The sequence below is a fragment of the Columba livia genome, chromosome 6, assembly GCF_036013475.1.
Source record: "Columba livia isolate bColLiv1 breed racing homer chromosome 6, bColLiv1.pat.W.v2, whole genome shotgun sequence".
Classification (NCBI taxonomy): Eukaryota; Metazoa; Chordata; class Aves; order Columbiformes; family Columbidae; genus Columba; species Columba livia.
This window is the reverse complement of record NC_088607.1, coordinates 7,688,422-7,713,354: the sequence shown is the minus strand read 5'-3', so window position 1 is coordinate 7,713,354 and position 24,933 is coordinate 7,688,422. Positions and strand designations below refer to the sequence as shown.

Sequence of the window (24,933 nt, the reverse complement as noted above, 5' to 3'; positions counted from 1 at the left end):
TATTTTTAAAGCATTTTTACGACACTTACTCTTTTTTCTCAGTGATACTTTGTACCACTTTGTTGAGGCTGCTGCTTTCAAACAGAAAACAACAGGGTCAGGCTGAAAGTCCAGGAAAGCTGTAGTTAAACATGATTCGCTATTGTAATTTACAATCAGAAAAAAGTGAAAGCTTTTGTTTAAAAGGTGAACAACTTAATCACTCTGTCACCAAATGCAGAATGTGGGCATTCCCCTTTTTTGGAATGTATCCAGAATCACGATGACTTCATTACAAAGTTAGACGAGAAAGCAAGGAAGTTTTTGGATTAAAGTAATTGTCTTCTAAAAAGAACCTGAAATTTCTTAATAAAGTACAGATTTCTCTTATCAAGGTATTTCCATGTTCCCAAACTTTGCTGTTTTACCCAGTACCAAAGTCCCTTTTTAAGTTACTTGTTTGGCAATAGCTCTGCAATGTGAATGAAGTTTGTGCCTACAAAGGTACATAATGGCAAGAGAAATCAACAGTGCTGTCTACCAAGCTCTGAAATAGTGAGACTGCAGTTGAAACAATACCAAGGTGACCTCGTCCTTCTGCTTAACTTTTACTTTGTTAAGGATCCGAGGAAATATTTATTTTCCTGAGTCAGTAACACAGAACTCTCTTAGCTGTGTCGATCTCATTTTCCTATTGCAATTGTAACTAACGTTGCAGGCTGTATATCCACACCATACATTACCCAGTATCAGAACAAGCCTATCACGTTCTTACAGTCTTTCCGAGAAATCCCTCAACGAGCACTCTCAGAAACATGTCTTGTATCTGAGGTATAAACCAATCCTGCCATTCTTTAGACACCTTTTGCCTTGTGTGGTGGTGCAGGCTCAGCAACAACGCTCACCTTTTATTTGCTGCTGACACTGCACAGAACTGCATGATCCAGAGTTAGCTTCTGTATCTGTGGATGAATCATCCTCATCGATGTTAATCTCTTCAGTGATGATTTCTGGGCCCAGTTTTGCCATATAAAGCATGCTAATTCTTTTCAAGGTCTTATTTTCTTTGTTCAGCTGAAAGTTGAGAAGCACAAACAGTAAGAAGATAGTCAGTCTGTCTTTAAGCAGCTGTGCAAGGAAAAATAATAAGTCAACTGTATTTTTTTCTCCTTTATCATTAAAAGATCTATCAAACGAAGACAAAGTGACATCAGATTATATGCTCCACTCAACCTTAAAATGATCTGAAGATGGGAAGCTTGTTCTCTTTCTCCTCTGAGGAGGCTTGAATTCAGCACGATGCTTCATGCATGCCCTTCTTTCCTCTCTGGTACTTCTGACTAACCTGTGTAGGTTCAAATCAAATTAACTATCAAGCCTACTAAATGCTACACATTCTTTGTGATGGCTGCTTCAGGCCTTTACCCTTAAGCATGCAGCAGTACCAACAGGAGCCCGAAGTGAATGACCTGAAGAGAGGTCCTGAAAGCTCATCTGGTTTTGTCAGCTGTATCAATTGGTCAAATAAAAACTCTTACCTCCCCACATGCCCTTATTTTGCTTATAAACTATGAACACCACAACTACTATACTCCCAGTCATGGCAGAATTACCTCAAAATTCTACTGAATTATTTTCAGTTCTCAGGAATTATTATTGTACAGTCAATATATGTAAGATGAAAGCTGTATCATAAACCAATTCTTTCTGTGTCAAACTACAAACCGGACTGGATGCTTAAACTCACGCCTGCTTGGTGGATGATACAACAGAAGTTCTCTCATGAATCTCTATTTTGACCAAGGTGCCAGGGAAAACTGAACAGGGATTGCTACAGATGTTTCACTCTCATAATTTCTTTCAATTTTATACTAATGATGTACAACATAATGAAATCAACATGCACCTGAGAAGTCCAATATTTACCTTGAAATAAAATATATACTGAACAGTTAGGCTGAGCCTAAAGTTTTACCCAAGCAATCACATTTGATCACCCATTTCCTCAGCCCCCCAACTACAGGAGATTTACTCAAGAACTTCATCTGGCTCCCAAAGAATGAAACTGCCCAGGTGGGAAGGGGGGTGTCAGGAACCTCATTTAGTCAGCTCACACCAACAAACAAATCAGCTTTGGCAAAGCAGCCCCATGGGGTAAAGCCAGTCTTTGAACTGCCCCCGGACATGCATTACAGGAAAAGTGCAGAGAAGAAGAAAAGGTGCATAAATAGTTCATTTTCTTACTTATATGCTGATTGTCTATCTTATGAATTCTAATATAGTGTCATTATGCAAACAATTAAGTAAATACCTCCAGAAAGTACATTGCTAATGCATCTAAATTAAAGTGATTTCTTGCTGGTGTGATTTTTACCATATCTAAGGATGTACTTTGGGCAGTAGATGGAGAGGGGAGGGGGAATAAAAAGAAAAAAAAAAGGCAGTCAGCATTGCTAATGAAATTTGGTTCAAAATTGCTGTAATCCATTTTCTGATGAAGTGGCTCAGATGCATTTTACACAACCAAAAATATATAACAGAGAGATAAAAACATTCTTTAATAATAATGCACTTCTGATGAGATGGAATATAGAAAATTACACAGTTGCTAAATTCATCAGACTAGACGCAATCAACAGAGCAGCGGAGGTCACCTTTCCCCTGCCCTCGCTTTGCTTTCATAAACAATCACCTGAAATGTAATGCAGTGGTTGACTTTTTCCATTTGATTTAGACACTGAAATGCTCATTATTGTTTTATATCTCACACCGGACAGTTCTAAAACTTGTTTTCCATTTAACCTAAACGCATATAAAAAATAGGAACCAAGATGCTGGTCCATGACTTAGTGTTCCAGAAGAGAAACTAAATTAAAAATAGTATGTTTTTTCCTTACAAGGAAGGATTGTATTTTACATCTCGCATATGGTTTATAGGTTTTGCCACTTCAAAACAATTTCACAGATCCATAAGATTATATGAACACATATAAGGGACATGTATACAATCTCAAGTTTAAAAAAATAAAAAAGAAATGGGATGAAACAGAATCACCATAATTCTTCTCACCTTAGAAGCCAAAGCCTCAGCACTTTCACGGCACGTCTTCTCAATTTCAAGATGGTTCTGAATGCAGTTTACTTCCTCAATAACCATGTGAGAAACTAGGGGAAGAGTTAAAAAATTAGTCAGTATTTTCCTGCATTTGACACATGCATCCCATGATCAGAAATATTACATCTTTTTCTGTTAACATTCTATGTAAGCATTTCAAATACAGGGATGAACACACTTAGATAATCTCCATGGATAGGAACTGTTTTGAACATGGAACATCTGGTTCATCACTTTAAGCGACTCTCTCGGGCCACATCTGCAGCATCAGAGGAAGAACTGGAGAATTCAGCATAAACTTATGGAAGGCCAGAAGGAGCCCCTCTGACCATCACTATTCATCACCTTTATTTCATTAACACTTGAGGAATCAAAGTGAGACCATTAGGACTGCCCCTTAAAATTGCCATCGTAATCCTCTTGAAAATTCGGTATGGATATCATTTTCAGAAGATTAGAACCCTGATATTTTTAAACATCAATATTAACTCAGTTGTCTTATAAAATTATTTTCACCTTCTGGTCTTTGGGTTTAAGTAGTATGTTAAGTATCATCACACTTGTGAAACACACTGTACAAGAAAAGCTGTAGGACGGACAGGGCTGGAGCAAATTTACTAGGAAATGGAGAAAAGCAACCAAAACCTCCACATTTTAGTGCGTCCTGCAGCACATACTCTGCTGAAGTCATTAGCACAGCACAGCTCCTTCGCCTGGTTCTTCCCCATCAGCTTCGACAGCAACCGGGTACAATCCTGATGGAAACTCAACACCGCTTCCACTGCCCAATTTTTGACAAGCTAAGCTGAACAACCCAAGTTGTGTGTTACTGCATGGCTGTAATGTCCAAACTGTTTGTTATTTGAAGTCTCCCCGTGTTGAGCACACCGCAAGATAAGCACTGTGGTCTCACACCCAGCCTCACTGTCAGACACCAGCACACACACGGACATGCACAATCTTCTGCAGTCTGACTGTATCCGAAATACACAGCTGTGTTACTGTATTTGTCATCACAGCTGGAAGAGCAAGAGACACATCTGTCCTTTGCACTTAAAGGATCCCTATTACCCTACTACACAATATTCCTGAAATGACCAAGAGTTACAGAATGAATTTTATTTTATGACATCGGGTACCAATGTGAGCTAGGGGACACTCAAAAGCACACACACATTTTGGCTTGCAACCCTTCTCAATCTCCAGCAGTACGCAGGTATTCAACTAATGCTGAAAGTCATCTCTAAGTGACAAGGTCCACATTGCACAGGGGATCTGGAGCAAACCCAACAGTAGTTGCCCCTTTCTCATGCCAGCACCATGCCCATTGATGCAGCTCCTCCCTGGCTCCTGGCACCCTTTCTCAGCCTAAGCAGCAGCCTGGACCCAAATTCTGGAAGTCATTTCACAGCACAGATTCCTTCTCAGCCCAGCCTCAGGATCTCCAAGTGCAGAAAGAACTATTTGCAGTTGAACAATACTTTGGAGCAGGAATGAGGCTGGAAGAATATAGTGTAAATACAGATGACTTTTTCTAGTGTCTCCTTTTATTTTCATACCACAGGGTAGAAAGTCCTGCTTGCCCTCTTTCAAGACTTTGACCTAAATACTGTAGAGAGACACTTAAATCCTTTTTCATATCCAGAGGTCATCTTAATGACTACAAAACAGGACTTTAGGCTATTAGCAAGTGTTATTTATGCAGCTTTATTGATATTTAGTCAATGTTAACTAAAATTTTCATTAATAACATAGGAAACCAGTAAAACACTAGAGTTTGCTCTGAAATCAGCAGCCACATGCAAGAAACAAGTTCTACAAAATCTGATCAGCCAAAAAAAAGAAAAAGAGCAGGGCAGACTACTGGGAAATGTTGGCCCCAAAACTATATATTACATTAAACCTTCTAAGAGCAGAGAAACCACATCTCTTTCTTTGGTTGTCTTTTTATCTCCATTCTTTCCGACTTTGGAGAAATGATCTGCTCCAAGCGTGCCGTACCAGATATTATATTTAATTTGAGAGAGGAAAAGCTTCAGGTAGTACATGTCTACATCTCTTCTGTTGTTATTTTACCCAGCTCTGGGAATTTGGAGTCATGAAATGCTTTGGACAGGATGAGGGAGCAGTGGAGACACAGAGCTGCTCCCGTTTTACAGACAGGAATCTAATGGCCTCAAGCAAAGCTAAAGTTAGGAAACAAGGATTGGGCTCATATGGCAGAACTAGGGATTACTCTTGGTTCATTTAAACTTAATTAACCTGCAATTATGATTAACTCAGGGGAAAAAAAATCTTTCCAAATTAAATACAAAAATATATTATTTCCTAAGTCTGTCCAAAGTTCTTATTATGTCAATATTAAAATTCATAAAGCAGCACTAAGTGGCCTGAAACATCTCTAACCTTGACAGTTTTTTTCAGGGGTAATAATAATCCACAGCAAATGCAGGCCAACCAAAAACCACTTAACTAATTAGTAGTTGCAGTCACCGAGAAAACATGAATCAACACTGTTATTACAAGTGGCACATTTGAGTGGCATCTAATTATGACTTGATGAGCACGATACTTGCATTATCAACATTACTACTGCATCCCATCAGGGACTAAAAGCCGCTGATGGCATTGACTGCGAGAAACTCCCACTCAATGGTACCGCAGCACCCAACAATCTCCTTGGCAGGGGCACCCTCACTAAATGACATGTTAAGCGTAATTACTGGTAGACATTGTAAATAAACAGGATTGGAAGTGAAAATTGTACCAAGTGCATAAGACACAATCTGACACATTGGAAGTGGCAGCCTTAATTGAGAGTTTCTTTGACTGCTCAAGATCATTTCAACTGCATTTCTCGGAGGACAGTGATTATAACTGTGGAGACAGACGGCATAATGGTATCAGCACTGCTGACAGAGCAGTGAATTAAATTGTATCTGCTGTTGTGTGAAAGCCTTGATGAGAGGTACAGATCCTTAGTGGTCTTATCATTATAACACAATGGTCATGTTGTCATCAACCTTGCTGGCTCCAATTGAAAAGAAATGATTGTGTGTTGAAGCTTTCCCCCCCACCACCACCTTCTATCTCTTGTGCTCAATAGAACCAATTTTCAGAGAGCTATGAAATCACGCAATAGGGCCTAAAATGCAGCTGCTTGGCATACAAACGGGGCCCCATTAAACTGGAATCACACACAATATGTGTTTATGCCAGGAGAACAAATAGAAGCTGAGTACAGGCCAAGTTTATTCACAGACACAAAGCCGATGTAGCTCTTCATCAATATAATTGCCTTTTATATTGTCGTTTAAATAATGGGCTCTATTATTGCCTTAAAATCCTAATATTCCTGGCATTTTATCACTATGTTTACAAGGTACGTCCTTTAAAAATGTGAAAGGAAGATAAAAGAAACCTATAAAATTTTACAACATCAAATATTACTTCAAATTTTAAGTCTTAACTACTTGACATCTTCTGCCACACTCTGGTATTCCTGGTATCATAACAAAAACAAAACGGGCTGCAATTTCTTCCAGAGGAATTAGACTTCTTAGAGAACACTCTTGCCTCACAGAACAGTTATCTAAGATCATTTAAGGCAGTAGATTATTCCAGTTGATTTCAGACTATTTTCCATAGTTGTATCACCTGAACAATTATAAAATAGAAGTGAGCAAGTTCCTCTGTTAACACAGTTGCACAAAAGTATAGAACACATGGTTTCCTTCTCCTGCCTTAACTTCATCCATATTTGTGATGCTTCGAGGTGCAGTTCACCATACTGGCACAAACCAGAAATAAGACCACAATCCTATTGTAATTGTCTCTTCTAAGAAGCTATTCCACTAGGATACTTCCACTCCCATTAGATATGCTTTGTTGCATCCAGACACTATGCAGTTTCAATAGAACCATTACCATAAAAGTATAAAACTGAATATTGACTTGCTCACAGCCCACACAAGACAAAACTTTCTCTAAAAATTGTCAAGAGACAGTAGTTCATCCTAAAAAACTTTATTGTTGTGTCTAACCTTAAAGTAATTTTACTACTTCTTAATAAAAAAATTACCATTATTATTATTATTATCATCGTCATTGTCAATCTCAGCGATAGCGTCAAATCCCACTTCATCCAAGCATGTATCATTTTGAAAGTCACTTGCAGAATCCAAGTGAGATGGAGTTGCATTTGTACCACTGTATTTTCACCACTTCGCACATTAAGAATGGCTGTGTCAGAGCATATAAATGCTGTGACAGCAGTTAGTCTGACGATGGTCAAAGTCTCACTGGATTAACTCCTTAAAACAAGGCTTTGAAGGAGAAACAGCAAGTGGACCTGAATCTCAGCATTCTAAGCACTGCTGTGGAGTATGGAGAGTGGTGTCCTTAATTCCCTATACCAAAAAATCCCCACTAACATTATCAACTTACTTTTCTGAAACTCCTCCAGTTTTCTGACAGCCTCATCTCGTTCTTGCTTGATTTTGTCACACTGTAGGAGAAGAGAAAATTGAAATGAAACACTGATCCCAGTTATTTAATTAGCAGTCAGCCACAACACGCAAAAGTAACGAAGATCAATTGCCGGCACAATAATGTACAAAGGCCTATCAAGGCATCATTTCTCTTTGGTCTCAGTCACGTAAGATCAATAGAAACTATGCATAAAATATTCACTACCCAGAGTATTTCCTAATCAAACTGGCAGGTTCTACTTGAGTTTATGTTCAAATTCATAGCTAGTCTGAAAACATTTTAGAAGAGCCACATTATCCATAACAGATATAAACAGTCATCCATGTTCCACACAACAGTTCAAGCAATACAATATGCTTTAAGTCTAGTTTCTTTAACACAAATAGATGCAGAAGAGAGGCCTACAGTTCTATACCTACTATGTGCAAGGAAAATCTCAAAGCCAATAAACAGGGACATGCTGTTCAGCTTCATCACATCATGAGCAAAGCTTCAGCCTTGAAGGAGGGAGGATACTCATTTTCATACTTTAAGGATATCCCATCACCTGGGTTTTATTAATTTTGGGGTTACTGCTAATACTACACAGGGCTGCAATCTTACAATAGATAGGTTTCTTCAAAGGGAAGGAATAAAACACATTAAATAGACTTCTCTAAGAAAACCTCTTCTGTGATTAAATGAAAGAACTCAAAGAAATGAGTAAACTTCATAAGAGTCAGTGATTAACCACAGTGTAAAAAACACATGACCTGGGGGGGAAGTATGACTGGCACACAATGTGTCTTACACACACGGCATACCAGACATCCTTCCTCACATGCGGCTGTGTCTGTTCACGATAATAAATCAATGTTAAGACCAGGAGTTAATTTCTGCAAGAGATTTGGGTGACTGAGCTCCTTAGAACATAAATGCAGTTACAAAGATACCAGTCATTGGAAAAGAACTGATTTTGCTCGATTTTCAGTTTTTCCACATGAGGACCCCCTTTGATTTAGCTGGGAAAGGAGACTGCTGGTAAGTAACAAGGAGGAGGAGAGCCCAATTCAAAGGCAGCCAAGTTCAAGAAAGACCTTCTCTCAGCTCCAGAGGACCCTGGATGAAGCCCAAGGAAGGATCTGCTCTTGGGCAAGGAGAAGACGCCCATGGTGTCACCTCAGGGGCAGCCTCCACACTGGCTTTGTACGTGCTGCTGAGGGCTATGGGTGGGAGAAAAAGGAGCTGCACTCATCACGCAATCTCTTCTCCTGGCACTGGGGTGACGAGGCAAGGGACAGAGGCTCAGCAGGGGGGACAGGTCAGTCAGCAGCTGCTGTAAAGGTCTGTGAAACAAGGCAGAAGGAGCAAGATGTGCTGAGCAAGCGGCACCAGACGAGGACTCACCGTTTTGTCCGGCCCTGTTAACAAAGAAGCTGTTCAGAGAATCTCGCACGGGAGAGTTGGGGAAGGGAAATCCGTGCATAAGTCTTGCTGCTTTGCTGCCCTCCCTCTCAGTTTCCTCAGCAAAAATTTGCCTTACCTTACTGGCAGAAGCGCAGTCTAAGAGCAGAAGGCAGTAAAAGGCGCAGAAAGAAAGTATTTCTGATTGCTCCTGCAGAGCACAGCTCCGCTGCAAAAGGGGGATCAGCGGGAGCTGCTGCCTCTTCAGATTTTACAAGACACACTGTAACCACACTGGCATCCTTCACCCACTGCTTTTCCTGCACACTGCGAGCTTTCAGCCCACGGCACACTGAGCGAGCACTTCAAATGCTCGGTTTAAAAAGCAGAAAGATTAGCGCTTTAAGGATCTGATCTGTTGCCTGTGGAAGTCAAGGAGACACTTTCCTACCGATGGAAACCTCGATGTGGAGGATGCTGTACACTCCCTGTCCCAATGGTCGGAAAAACTCCTTTCAAAATCCTCCACAACACGCTGCAAGGCGCAACAGCTTTCCTTGGGGATGCTAAATGACCTGTTCCACTTCACCTCGAGAGCTATTTGCAGACAGAGCTCCATCTGGGCCGCGGCAAGGCGACTTTTCTCCCGGCAGCTCTGCGTGTTTCCGTGCGCAATCAGGGCTGCAGGTTTGGGTCTCTGCAGAGCAATTCCTGCTCCCAGTCGCAGCTTTCTGAATATTTTCCTTTCACTGCTACTGTGCTTCAGAATGAAAGAGCAGGAAGAAAAGGAGAGCGGGAGATTGTTGCTCTCACTGAAATGATCAATGGAAAGCACTTTGCCTTTTGTCTTGTAATCAAACCTGTGCAAGCAGAGCTCTTATATGTCCTACCGAATAACATAGTTTATCTCCAATCTGGCTAAGAAGCAGAAAAAGTTGCAATTGTCTTTAACTACTTGTACTGCATCAAACTGGAAATTTAGGAAAACGAAAAATATTTATGTAAAGTAATTAAGTTTCATAATAAAAAGATACCCCTTAAAATAAACTGACCTTACCTTTAAAACAGGAAAGTTTTAAAATATCAAGATTTACAAGTGTCAGCTGGTCTCAAAAAGCTGCACAGAAGCCTTCAAAATTCACAACCACCTCATTTTGCAAAAAGACGTATATAGTAGATTTGTTAATTGACAAGAATATCACTAAACCTAAATGTTAAAAGGCAAATAGCATAACGTGACTATAAAATTTACCATTTACTTTTCACATTCAAGCACCTTCAGCTCTTGAGGAGAAACAGTTTTCAAGTATTTACTTGAGAAAGTAAAAAGCATTAATACTTGTCAGCATTAACAGATAAGTCCATACTCAAGAGTACCCTCAAATGAAAAAGTCAGTAACTCCTGGATTGTCAGTCATTTCTCTGTTTTTATTTTGTTAAAAGTTCCAGTGTTTATATAATTTTACTATATTTTTAGTCAAATATTTACAGCACCGTTATCCAAATAAAACAAAAGGTAACAGACAATATTCCCGTTCCAGTTCCTGAACTAGCTATAGCCATCAATGATCATTTCTTGGAAACAACACCACATTGCATTTGTATTTCTAGAAACAAATAACAGTTCCGTTTCCAAAATTCATTTTGTGAATATCCCCTTACGATTTTTCATCTTTGCAGGAGCAAGTTCAGGAGTTCCAGAGTTTTGCCTCCTATGAGGTGACACTTTCATTCATAGCACAGAGAGCTGATTTGCTGATTAATGCCAAGTAAATCACGTCCGCACCAAAGCTCAGCACTCAAACCAAACACCGCATGTATGGGGATGTGAAGAGCAGCCCATGAACCCGGCCTGTATTGCGATCCAGCACAATTCCAGGGTAGTTCCACACCAGTAGGTGAACCTGACACTACAATGTGATGTTGGGAAGTCACAACCAGCCTGCGGATACACAGGTCTCCACACAACCGCTCCCATCAGCCTAATGACTCTTTGCCACTAATTCTGGGGCGGCCTGGGGTTTTTTTTGTCTATTCTCTTCTAACAGGCTTCTCTTTTTTTTGCCAACTATTTTGCACATAAGCTCCTACTGACTTCAGTAAAAGGCCTTCAAAGGGCAAAAACAAGAAAGAGATTGTTCCACCCAGATATTAAGATGCAAGAAGTTCACGTAGTAGCCATATAGTCAATTAAGCCATTGCTAAGCAACACAAGATACATTCTTTCCCATTTACACAGATTGTGAAATTTATGCAGATTTAATGCTTGTTCTAAAATTATGAGTTTGGTACAATGCTCAAAAGTATCCTTTGACATTTGTTATATTCTGCTTCCAGAAAGAATGAGCATATCACCAAGGCAGCATCCTTTCTCCGTTCCCATTTGGTGACAAAACATATAATCCACTCTATATACGTGCTTTATCAGAGCGAACACCATGAATGATGTATCAGAGACACTGTATTACACCTACTGTTTGGGAAAGCTGTCTTGCTTTTTTTTTCCCCCCCTACTGGCAGCATGACAAAACACTGTCAAAACCAGTATTGAGAGTCATTTCTGTCTGATTAGCAAGTAGTCAAATATTTATTCATGATCTGACTCTGAATATGTCAGAACTGCACATTAAGTTATCCACATTTGTGTGCAACTGAATGTTACTTATCTATTTTTTGGGGACTGGTTGAGTCAGCTACCTCAATTAAAAGGATGACCTAAGAGATGTAATTCGCCAATGTCATTTTTGCTCCAGTTTTTGAAAGTATTTAAAAATACTAATAAAAATAAAAAGTCTGCATTATTTTTGCCAGAGACCCCACCAGAGGCCTCCAAATTGGCAGTTTGGCAATGAGGAAGAGACATTGTGCAGAGATTTTACATTTTGCTCCTGAATTTTCATGTTTATTAGCACCCTTTTTAAGCAGCAGTGCTTTGAACAAAGTAGCCTACATAAAACTCAATTTACTTTCTAATCTTAAGGAAAAATATGGAACAAAGAGCATAAATTTTCAAAAATTAAAACTACATCTTATTTTAAGTTCCTTGTTTGTAATATAAACTAGGATCATTTCCCCATGACACAGCTCATGTTTCAGAACCAAAGTGTAGTGGTGAGTTAGAAAAAAATACCAACCAAGTGCATCAAAAGCACATACACACAGACTGCTACCTAACTACTCCCATGTGGTACTTCCCACAAATAGTCTGCAGGTCTTTTCTAAAATAATTAATTCTCTCTTCCTCCTATTGACGCAGTTATGCGACCACAACTAATAAAGAGGAAGCCATTTGCTTACACTGATACTGACAGACAGTGACAGAAATTGGAACAGAAGTTCCCCAAAACTTCCCAGATCCCCAGGCAGTGACAGTGTCTGCTCTACTTCCTCCAATATCGGGTTTGATCCTGCAAAGCATAAACTCAGATACCAAGTTAGAGAGATGCTAACGAGCTTTCAGGATTACCCAGTCCTGCAGTAACACAAGGAATAGTTTCTTCCAGTATTGGCACTGTAAGCAAACATAACCATTAACTTGGTATCAGTAGATATTTTTTTTGTAGAAGAAATGCACTTAAACACTTGAATCCAAGCACTTAAACAATTAAGCAGGACTGCTTACGCAAGCACACCAATTTGTAGGATGGAGGTTCTTGGATGGAGAATACTTGCATAACAACGGAAAATCCTCCAACCCTGAGCACGTGCTTAACTAATTTGCTGGACTGGGGATATAATCCCCATGTGCTCAGGGTTGGAGGATTTTCAGCTGTTACGCAAGTATTCTGAAAAACATCATACCAACCTTCAGAAGAAACACACAGGAGTGGCTAGAGATATGCAGTTATAGGAAAAAAGCCTTGCAGAATGCAAGAAACAACCTCAGAACATCTCATTTCATCACAGTTTTGGCCACAAAAACTTCATTGCTTTTGAAGAAAACAATTTCTAAATAAAAATGAAGCTCAAGAAAAGCCTCCACATTGCCCCCCAAAAAACTAAACAAAGTTTTGTTGAAGAAACACCCAAGCCAGCAGGACGTGTGTTCAGGGTGAAGCTGGGGAGCCACTTTTTCATGCGGTGGGCACTCCTGGGGTGGGACAAATTCAAGGAAGAGAAAGGAGAACACACAGAACCACACAGAGCTGAGGAAGTCCCCAGGCTGCAAGTGGTTTGGAGACCAGAAGAGTAGTCTGTGGAGGTGCTATACATGTTCTGCTGCTGTCAGAGACAAGATACCAGACTAGATGGACTCTTGGTCTAATTCAGTTTCATTCTCCTTTTCTTCTGAGCACTAGGAGATGAACTGCCCAAATCTTCTGAACAGCAAAACCAGAGGACAGATTCCCTGGGATATCTGAGGCTCAGGGGTAGGACAGCAGAGCAGGAACGCAGCAACAAGCACGGTAAAAAAGACAAGGTCAGTGGCTATGAGGGAGTGGAGCACAATACGCTGACCTCAGTGGAAATACAGATAATCATTGCTGACCCATAATGTGAAGATAAGCTTCAAGTTTTTGTTAATAATGAGAAAGTAGTTAAGGACAAGGTCTTCCCAATACAGCCTTGAATTGCAACATTTATAACAAGTGGACTAAACATGACCCTTCAGAAATGACTTCACAAAAAAGCCAGTTTAAACCTACATGCCTCGGCAGCTAACAGGGATTTGAAAACCAACATGTTTCTTGCATCTTCAGCTCACTAATACGGGAGAAAAGACAATTTTCTGTTCACAACACAGCACAGCACTGACTCCTCTGCCTTCATCACTATCTAGAACTGATAAGAGGCTTTTACTGGCCACAGTTTCTTTTGGCAGATAACTGCTAAAAACCTTTTGCACATTGATGAGGATTTATGCAACACAGCACACCAAATCTCTCAGAGTTCCTGTTGGCTTCCTCACGGAAATCAAGTGTGTTGAATGAACAAGAGTCCTGGGTGGCAAGATCTACCTTATCACACTCGCTTTATTTTACTGTTCGGAAGACAACGCATCCTCATTACAATGAACAATCTAGAAAGTGGTCATTACTTCTCTACTGAAGTATCTCTGAACATTAAAAAATGAAGTCTGCAGTAACGTATGAAGTTCAGCCTACACATTAAAAGGCTCTTTTCAAGTTGGACAGGCACAGATTTCCCAGAAGGATATGTGATAATGCTGCAAATCTGTTCTATGGTGCAGTGCCATTCTGCAAGTTGAGACAAGACATCTTGCTCTCCTATTAAAAGCTGCGGGGTTTTTTTTCGGGGGGGGGGAGGGGGGGGGCAGGGAGAAAGATTTCAAATCCCTTCAGAAATCATATTCCTACATAGTGAATTTTCAGAGGGCCTGGGTAAAGGGGGGAGTTGTTTTATTTTCATTTTCCACTGTGCAAACCAAGTTGTAATAAAACAAGGTTTAGATCCAAGAGAAACAAATTTTCCTAATAAAATCTAAACACTTGAGTCGGTCTATGCTCACATTGTAACCATATGCAAACAGGTGACAGCACCGCTCATTTAAAATATATATATTTATACCAACTTTTCTGGAGTGGGACAGCTAGAATAGCTGCTGGGAGTTGCATTCCTTGCTCCTTCACACATATAGGTATACAAGCAGTACTTACGAGTGAGACTGTTGTAAGTAATCAGCTGAGCTCACAAAAGCAGACAACAACCTCCCATAGCCAATAAGGTATTTAGCATTTTAGTATTAAAGAAATAATCAAGAGATACAAACCTCTTCTTTCGTTTTCTTATTCTCCGCTCTAAGCTCTTCATATTCACCAATAGCTATACAAGAAGGAAAAGAAAAAGAAAAAAGTTAATATTGCAGCACCTCCTTTACACAAATGAGCTCTCCGCTTCTGAAGTAACATGGGTCACAAACTTCATTAATAGCCTATGGATGAACTGGATATCCTTTTAGAACTGAAGTAATTGGAAAGCATCTGAAAAAGATGGTGACTCCCAAAACAATCAATTTTTGATCAATGGAGAGTTAAACAACCTTATTGACTGAGTTCAAAAATTACAAGGTGAATGTGCAGGCTCGTAGTCACCATCTTAAACCCACACTGGCTCAGGTTACAGATCAATGCTAGAAAGCATGGTTAACACAACACTGTTACATGTATGTACTCCAGAGTAGCTGAGCACCTCTATTTATTCATTTATTTATTAACTTTTTCTTCCAGCTAGAGTCCTATGAGAGATTTTTTTTGCTTTAAACTCCACAGTGGAGACATGAAAAGATTGTCTGATTTACCCAAGATCACACAAGAACTCAGCTGCGGGGATCAGCAGGGAAGGGATCAACCTCCAGGACACTGGATGCCCAAGTGTTTCAAAACAGTAAATAATACACAGACACAATCAATCAGCTACCAATGAAGCTTCCAGTGTATTTTTTATATGCCCTTCTTAAAGTTTTCATTTTACTCCCCTAGGGATGTGACATTGTTGCCCCGACTTCCTAATTCTACTTTTCTTTCAGTGTGTCCCACGTGGGCTGTTTGGCACCTGAGACAGCAGAAATTTTACTGCCACTAGAAAGAAGCCCAATACACTTCCAAACCTCAGAGGAGTAAACCTTGCTAGACAAGAACATTTTTCAGTCTACAAGATGCATACTGCAAGAATAAAAGGACAGGGCTGTTGACGTTACGTCTTCTTGCGGCCCCTTAGTATCTCCTCATTTTTTTCTTCACCTCACAGAAGCTACACTGGCACACAGGTGTTATTTCAAGCCAACTTAATTTAAACTAGATAAAGGATATGAATATAGAGTTTTGAGCTGATGATAGCAGAGATATTGCAGTTTTGTCTTAAACTTAACGTGACTAATGTTATATCTGAAGACATGAATACATAGAGTCTGGTAGATTAGCCACCTGAAAATCTACAAGCCCTTTCTAGCTTTAGATAGTTAAACTCTTCCAAATAAGAAGCTCTTAGGAATAAAGTTACACTTTATATTGTTGTCACATCCTTCTTCTCCTCCTTCCCCAGCATTTTAAAGCCTGTTGAAATAAAACTAATTCAACTCACCCCAAGCATCGCTATTCTGCTTGCCTATTTACTTTCAGCAGCAGCACAGAAATACCTCAGATAACAAAACTCCAATTATCCTAATTCCTCTTTTCCCCAAGATCACTTCACTTTAGAGATGCAGGACTGAGGTACACAAAGTCTGCCATATAGGCAGCAGTATTAGCTACTGGGCTAGTAACCCAATGCACAGGGTTCTGCTCCTTGTGTGTCCTGACCAGCAATGGGGAAATGGCAAGACCCTGCTAACTATATTAACTAGAAAGGGAAACTGCGGAAAACTAGAAACCTTTTAGCCAGAAACTCAGCTCTGCTGTGACCAGCAAGTGTTGAAAAAGTTCCAGCCCTCTCAAAGATAAGAAGTTAAATAAAACCACTGAAAGTAAAGTCACAGTCTGCACGCAAGCTTATAGAAGATCTAATCATTTAAACACATGGAAAAAAATCCTCACTCCTGCTCATCCAAGTAAAAATGTGTATCTAGAGAGTGGAACAAACAAAACCAGGTTTCTTAAAAATGTGCCCTGCATCACCACACCAAGGTCTTACATTCATCAGTTTACTTTGTCCCTACTTCTCCTTACCTACCCAACTCCCATACACAAGAAGCAGAAAAAAAACAACAGGTAGATGAACAGGCATGAAACCAGCTGATGCAGTTTCTCTAAGGGCACCTAAAGTGAAACAACATGGTTCCTACACAGCAATGTAAAAACTATACCTCTTGATCACTGTTCCACTTCTAAGCCATTTCCCTGTTCCCTTCAGGAAAACAAGGGAAGAGATTTCTAGCATCCAGATACAAGAAAAGGAATGAAAACTGTATCAATAGATACAATTCAAGATTCTTCATACTCAGAAACTACTAGTGTTTGCTCACCTCTAAGGCAAACTCATACTTGCTATTCAATACTTTATAAACGACTGAAAAACATAAATATAGGTTTCCCCCACCCTTGACAGTTCTCACACACTCTGTGAACAGAGGACTCTGAATCATCAGCCCTCAAGGCATGGATACAAGAACACGTTACCAAAAAACAAGGACACGAACTTACACAACGCTCCAGCAAAGCCCAGCAAGGGCTCACCTGTGTGAGACTGGGAATGGAACTGCCCGGCCAGGGTAACTCTTCCCCTTTTTACCATGGATGGAGATCCACGGCATGTTCCACAAAATCAGCTCCTTCATGCCACACTCAGACACCTTTTCTTTAGCACCATTTTACCGTGCCCACCCCATTCCTGTCATTGAAAAAAATTACTTCTTCCCTGAATACAGCTAATGAATGGCAAGGACCTGGCTTCTGGAAATAAGATTGTTCTTTGTGGATGGCAACCTCTACATGATCCACCCATACAGATCCCATCATTTGGATTTTTGGTACGGATTTATTAAACACTATATCTAACAAAGAAACTGCTGCTTTTATCAGGCCTGGAAACAGAAATAACAGTTTAAAAAAAGACTACACACATTTTCTTCTGTATATCAGGTTATCTGCAAAGGCAGAAAAGGTTTTGAAATGTAACTGAAAAGTCAGTGCATTTTTTAACATTGGGGGGTTTATTGGGAAGTTTTTATACAAAGTTTTTCAACAGTTTTATGTACAATGAAGTTTTGAGGCCACCTCAAAAAAGCCAGGAGTCTACATCACCTTGACTGAAGCACTAAATGGCATAAAGGTGACAATGGTCCCTTTGCCCTAAAACTACCCTAGAACAACTAGTACCAGCAGCACCAGGCAACACTTCACATGTTCCAAACCCCACATGGATTATTTAGCTGTAAAACCTCTTGGTAAAATAGGGGGTATCATTGTCACTCCTTCATAGATTGACAAGCCATAAATGCTGTTGTACAAGGACGTCCCTAAACCTTCTCTGAGAGACAGGACTATATTTTCTCAACCTACGAAAGCTCTCACACAATATAAACAACAGCACCTGAGCATCTCAAAACTTCTTACATCTCACCATGACTTGTTCAGATTATTATATATGTACATTACCCTAGGATAAAGATATCTCTTTCCAATAAATCAGTGGTGAACGAAACAAACATGTGAGGATGCTTTACAAAAGGCGCTACTAAAATTCTAGAACAATACATCATTTTCTCAAAGATTCAATATTGCAGCATATATTGATAGTAAAATGTTTTACTCATTCGCCACCTGAAGAACTATAATAAATATGTATCAGAGATCTCTTGAGATACTGTTCCTGTCTGATGTTAACTTAAGTTTATCCTTAATAGAATTATTCCTGATATACAGCAGTGTTATATAAACAATTTATCAGGACAGAAATCACATTCCATTGCTTCAGGCTATCCTCATGCAGTAGAGGAGCAATACTACACTACCAAGACTAAGGAGAGTAAAAAGACAGAAAATGGAATAGAATAATTTGGGCTATAGCTCTTAACCCACCCAATACACATTCCCTGCCAACCCTGCTCTTGTTTTAAAGCAGTCAAACAACAAAATAGGCAACATGAGTTAACGCAGAATGCTCCTTAATAACATAACCATGGTCATTCACCAGCCCAGTTGGCCAAAAGGGATTGTCAACATGTATCAATGCAATTATCTGTATTAAATTAAGTAGGTAACTTTGTATACAGAAGCTCCTTTAATTATATTTTAGTCTTTTGATTTTTAGTCGTAAACTTGTGTCTCCTGAACCTGCATTTGCTAACAGAAGATACGTATTATCTAAATTAGACGGTTTAGATATCAGATACTTACTATGGCTAAAAAGCACTTATTAGTGAAACAAGGTCATAAAGGCAAAAGTATACGATGACTATAATTCATAGTTAACAACAGAAAAGACAGCTTCATTTACACAGAGTGAGGTGGTGAGGCCCTTGCTACTCTTTTTAATAAAAAATTCACCAACCCCCTTTCTAAAGCTGTATATTAAAAAATTCAAATTATAAAAAACCCACAAACTTTAAAATGCTACATGTATATACTTTAGCATTTACAATGTAAAGCAGGGTGGCCTTCAAGTAGAGTGAGAGCCCTTCCATGCCAGATCAACAAGTAATGCCACTTCGGCATTTCAAACCTATTTATTTAATCAAAAAGCAAGCAGAGCTGTCAAAGGAAGTGAGTGTCATTCCACTGTTCTTCTAGACTACGGACCAGGCTCGTATTTGCCAGGAGAGGCAGGAGAAAGAGCTGACAGCACAAGAAGTCCTTCACTCCAGATAAAACAAGCTATACTAATGAAGTAATGTTTTATTGGTAGAAGTAAATTAACACCTGTTTTTTTGCAGGTTTGGGTAATCATTACAGAGGCAGCGCTGAGGAACAAGAGCGTATGGACTTGTGTAAAGGTGAACATATGCGATGGCATTATACCCGTTACTTTACAATTACTCCAAATCTTGAGTCAGAATATATAAATCTATTGTTAGGCCTAAAGCTTAGGTGGCCAAACCAAAATTTTGGTCTTGTGTCAGCTGCACTAGCTGACACCTACAAGATTCAATTATCAAACAGTTCTTAAAAAAATAAACAAAAATCATGTGTGTAGGTATTCAAAGGTAAGCATTAAGTACAAATATTTTAAGTCAGACCCTGTGTTTGTATTCCCACGTTTTCATTTTGCTCAAATCTGTAACAGTGTGTACAAAGGTTTTGTTTGTTTTTAATGAAACTCCAAATTTGCATCCTGCAGTCTTACAGCTTCCCAGAAACCAGGCAGGCAAACGAAACCACCACTGCCTGATAAAGCCCAACCACTAAGCTCACGCCACCAGATTTGCCTTCACAGCTTTCTGAAAAACAGATGTGGTTCAACACAAGAAACTGAAGTGGGAAACACTTTCAAACTCTAATAAATGAAGAAAACACTCCAGCAGGACTGGTTCTGCTAGGGAATGATGACTGTTGTGTGTATGAACACCCACATACACAGGTATATGGGAAAAAAAAAAATATATAGAAATGATGACTCCAGAGGCAAACACAGCAGCCAACAAGATATCCTACCCTAAACAAAGAAATTCCTCTGGCAGTAAAAATTACCCCTCTGTAACAAAGAATAAATCTGTCAAATCACATTAAGATCTTGACAACAGCATATACTTAAAAAGTACACTCTGAGATACTGCTGTCAGATTGGCAGCCTTTTCCTTAGAAGATATATGGTATTCCCTTATTCAAAGTTTCTGTCTTTTTTTTTTCTTCCTTTTTTAAGAGATCAGCTAGATCTTAACACCAAAAGAATCACACAGAGCTTCAGTGTTTGTGACTAGAGACTGGAAATCATCACACTTATCAAATCCAGCCAACAAACACAGAGCAAGATGAGATCTTTAAAACTGATGACGAAAATCCAGGCCATATAAACCTGTTAAGTATATGCATAGTTAACAGTAGCCATTAACCACTGCCAATTTAGCAAAGTGATCAGAAACATGACCATGACAGTGGCAGCTGAAGTGTAATTTCACCTGGTTTAGAACTCCAGATGTTTTGCTTGCTGACTCCCATTTTCAAGGGAAGGCAGAAGTGACCACAGCAGAAGACGACTCTGCCTTTAAGGGCACAGTACCAGCAATGCAAATAAAACCAAAGACAAACAAGGCAGCCTTCCACGCAGGTAATCAGCTCCTGGTATGAAGCAGCTGTTAAGACAGTTCCTCAGGTTCTACAATCAACCATTGACAACACAAGGTTTTGCCACCTGATTTGGTTTTGTTTCAATTTTAAGTCTTACTCATAGGAATTATAAAGGCCAGTTGAACAGAAACGCGTGTTGCTGGAAATATCACTCAGGGTACAGTCAGGTAATACTAATATTTATAGCAGATCAGCTTTATCAAACTGAGCCACATCAGAAAGGATTAAACCACAAACAATACTTTTAAGTCCTAAATATCATCAATACAGAGATCATGTTTCTTCATGATGCTCACCTTAAACTTGGCAATGGAGCAAACCAAAGAACGATCAGTATCAGGTATCTGAGTCTAACACACAGGACTTGGAAAATTCAGCGTGGGTGACAGATAAGCATATCTTGCACACAGACAAGCTTCAGTGTCCTTGTCACCACTCAGAGCTCTGCCAAACAGCCGAGCAAATTTGTCCAGACACCAGTCAGCGTCACAGCTGCCACTGAGAATTGAGCGGGCAGCTACAAAACACCTGCCCCAGGTCCAAGCTACCGACCTTGCTTAAAAAAAAGTATAAGCAGCCGTAGAAACACGACAGCCATGAGCCACGTACGCTGCTGTCTGCCTTCCCCTCTGCCTTTCAGATCACTTCTCAGACAGTTTAGTTACCTGGTGTCAAGGCAAGTTTCTCAAGACTAAAAACACACATCCTGAAACAGAAACCAAACAATGGCTACTAACTAATGTTCTCTGAAATCCCTCCAAATCAATGGATGGTTTTCAGAAACCTGACTACAGACCATAACATTACAGTAATCTGAAGCCATTTGCCATTTTGAATGCAATAAAGACAGGTATGTTCACCCACTACCCCAAATATTCAGAGACCAACTGCATTTACTTCCAAGTAATACTGTTATCTACACGTGGAAGCAGTAAAGAGGAAAAATAAACCACTAGCTTTTCTTCCTCTTTTCATACTGCCTCTGTTTACCAGAGCATCCTAAAATTACTTGAGGAAAGTTGTTAGCACGTAAAATTGTCTTGCTTTGTTATCAATAAGAATGGAGAGAAAATCTATATATTCAAATTACACTATATAAAGAAGAAGCAAATTTACCTACAGTAACAATATTTAGGTCATTAGTGTTAGGACAATTTTATGCATCTCTACCTTTTCATCACTTAGATTCTTTGCTTTGGGCACCTCAGACTTGTCAGTTAACATAATTTAACTATGGTATGCTATCATACTTACGCATTGGTTCAGATGCAAAACAGTATATAGAAGAGCATTTTCAAAAGTTTTACACTGAGTAACTTTTCACCCATATAAAACAACTTCCTTGCCAGGCATTCGATTACAAAAACATTTGTTAACCAATCAACAACATAAAACTGCTACATTTGAGAACAAACATCCACCAAGAGCAGCGCCTTACTGGAGAGTCTGCCGAGTATAGTTTCTGTTTCAACACCTTCAGTGGATCTGGGACAGCCAGTCCTCAAGTTACAGTAACTTTCCCTTGAACTAATTCCTGCAGTCCCATAAAATTTCATTAGATATTAAAGGATACTCATTGTACTGGAGCAGAAGACTTTCTGGCATCAGAACTGAAGCCCCAATCTAAGCAAGTTCAAGAGGCCAGGATTTCTCTAAAAGAATAACCCAAACTTGTCTTTTTTGCAACTGATCATTGTCATTTTGTTATAGCCTTTTGTTCCAAGACAACTCCTCTGGAGCCAAAAGTACTAGAGAGAAGCAGTCAGTTGGAAAAACCCCAGATTTGTAGCCCCATATTATCAAAACACACACCTATAAGATTATAATGAATTTTACACCCACTGAAATCCTTCTAAGTCAGAATCTATGCAGGTCATCATGAATTTACAATGCTGAGTATGCAGAACAGCCAAAAGAAGTGTCAAAGCAGGTCATAAACAGTTCATAAATATCCAGCTGAAAGCTTCTGCTATACAACAAAGGTGACCAAGCACATTTATGGTCAAAAATAATGACAGAAAAAGGGGCACTGATCACACCTCTATAATTTCACTTTCTCACACAACTCTGTCCAACAGGACCTTTCCAAAGAAGCTCTCCCAGGCTCCCAGGAGAGCAGAGAACACGGCGGTGGGAATCACCAGCTGTGAATCACAGCATTGGTTCTCTGTACCTATCGCCCATGAAGCTGCGAGAGAGGCAGCATGCCAACCACTTGATGCATGATCACAAGCAGATGTCCCCAATTCCAACAGCTGGTAATGCTGGTTCTTCAAATGTTGCCTACCTAATGAACTAGACAAGGTAGAGACTTTGTTGGACCAACGTGGTTTGGGGATAGACTGACATAGGAAGTTCAAAACTGGGCTGCCTTTTGAGCATCCAAGCTCTTTCCCACACCCCCTCCTTACAGAAGATGAAATATGTTTTCATTTTCCAGCCAAAGTACACGCTCACAAAGCTGATCATCTACAAAACCGAAACACTGGACTTCCCTAGAAAAGCACCAAGAATGACTCACAGGGGGAACCAAAACAGCTGAGGACAAGCACTTCCTTTCATTTGCACTGGAAGCACAAAGGCTCTACAGAAACTTAGGGCACACCAGGACGAGCCCCGAGCTATCGGCGGGAAGTTTGCATGGACAGAGTGTGTTTGGTGGGTTGGGTTTGTATCGGATCCTGCAGGGCAGCGCGGGAGATGGGACACGACACCAAGTCAGGCACAGCCAGGTACTCCATGAGAAGCTCTGCAGTGGAACCATGAGGCAAACAGACTTTCACCCCCTAGAACCGTCCCAAAGAAGCACCTCAGATAGCAGGCAGCCATCCAAGAGACCAATGCCAACCGTCAGCCGTGCACCCTCTACCAGCACACAGCCTGAACGCTGGGCAGGGCAGTCCGGGCTGACAGCAACGGCCCATGTGCTGCTGCACCTCGGCCTCCTGCGCTCACCCCAACCCACCATCGCCCGCCGCGACGCCCACCCGGCTGCAGCCGAGAGCACCTGCGGGGAGGCGAGGCAGCCGGGAAGGGCACGGGCAAGGAAACAAACCACACGTTTCGCTCCCCCCCATTTATTTTGTTCAGGCTTTTTTTTTATTCTCTCGCTGCGTGGGCAGAACGGCCGGCGGGGCGGGGGCCGCCCAGGCCACAGCCGCCCCCCAGCGCTCGCAGGCCGCGCCCGCCCTGACGCGCCCGATGCCCTCCCGGCGGCCGAGCCCGGGCCCGCGGAGGGGGAGCCGCTCTCTCCGGCGGTGACGGCGCCGCCCGCCCTTACCTTGGTCTTTCAGGCTGGCGAGGAGCTCCAGCTGCTTCTCTTCGTCGGAGCTGTTCATCCTGCCCCGCCGCCGCCGCCGACCAGCGGCTGCCCCGCTCCGCTCCGCCCCACCTAGCGCGGCTTCACCTGGCAGCGGGCGGGCGGCGGCGGCCGGAGCCCCGGGGCGCGGCGGGCGCGGCGAGCGGCCCGGCCCGCTCTGCACATGCCCAGACTCCCGCGGCGCCCCAGTGAGCATGTGCGAGGGTGCGGGCACGGCGGCACCGCAGCCCGCGGGCAGGCACCGGCACCCGGCAGCTCCTGGGCTCCTGTGATCCCAGCCCGGGCATGGCCGCGGAGGGCCGCTCGGGGTGTTAGCCAGGGGGCAGGAGGGGAAAAACCCACCAACGGGCCGCCTGTCAAGGGGGACATCTGTCCTCGTAACCCTGTGCCAGCCGCCCTCAACCAGGCACGGGCACGCCGAGAGCTCCCGCCGCACCCCAGCCGGTCAGGGGTCTCGCCCCGGTGAGCCGGGATTCCCATCCCGCTCCGCTCCCTGCATTTGCTGCAGGTGTGTGCATGTTTAACAAACCCTTCCACACGATTTGCACATGGCAGCTTTCCACATAGGGCCCGTGCGCTGCCCAGGGGAGCGGTGGGACGACATGAAACCGCTGTTTGAGCACAGAGAGGTGAAGAATGCAAAAAGATTAAAAAAAAACAAACAAAAAAAAGGGGGGGGATTTTATTATTGTTTGTAAGGATGCAAATGAAGCAAGTGCATGCCAGCCCTGGTGTCCAGCGCTTAATTGCAACTTTGTAACAACATGAGGGCAGAGGGGCTTTAACAAGACCCTGCTGCGTCCATCTCAGAAAAACACAGTTCTTTCTGCTGTTCTCTGATGATCGCGGTGTGAAAAAGGAGGGGATCCAGTGACGAGGTTTCTATTAAAATGGTTGCACTACCTGGTGTATGTCTGTGTTTTGCCGAGCTTCAGTAGCATTCAGCTACTGAGTGGCAATGATCT

At 41.3% G+C, this 24,933-nt stretch overlaps 1 protein-coding gene across 1 annotated transcript in view; it reads right to left on the bottom strand.

Moving 5' to 3' along the window:
• Nucleotides 1-24,158, bottom strand: part of SHTN1 (shootin 1) — a 65,371-nt gene extending 41,213 nt beyond the window's left edge. The window contains exons 1-5 of the mRNA XM_065066912.1: nt 23,930-24,158; nt 14,700-14,752; nt 7,541-7,601; nt 3,050-3,144; nt 885-1,053 (exon numbers count right to left, since the gene is read on the bottom strand). Coding sequence (XP_064922984.1) covers nt 885-1,053; nt 3,050-3,144; nt 7,541-7,601; nt 14,700-14,752; nt 23,930-23,987 — 436 coding nt within the window. The 5' untranslated portion in view covers nt 23,988-24,158. The remainder of the gene's footprint in view (nt 1-884; nt 1,054-3,049; nt 3,145-7,540; nt 7,602-14,699; nt 14,753-23,929) is intronic.
• Nucleotides 24,159-24,933: the final 775 nt, after the last annotated feature.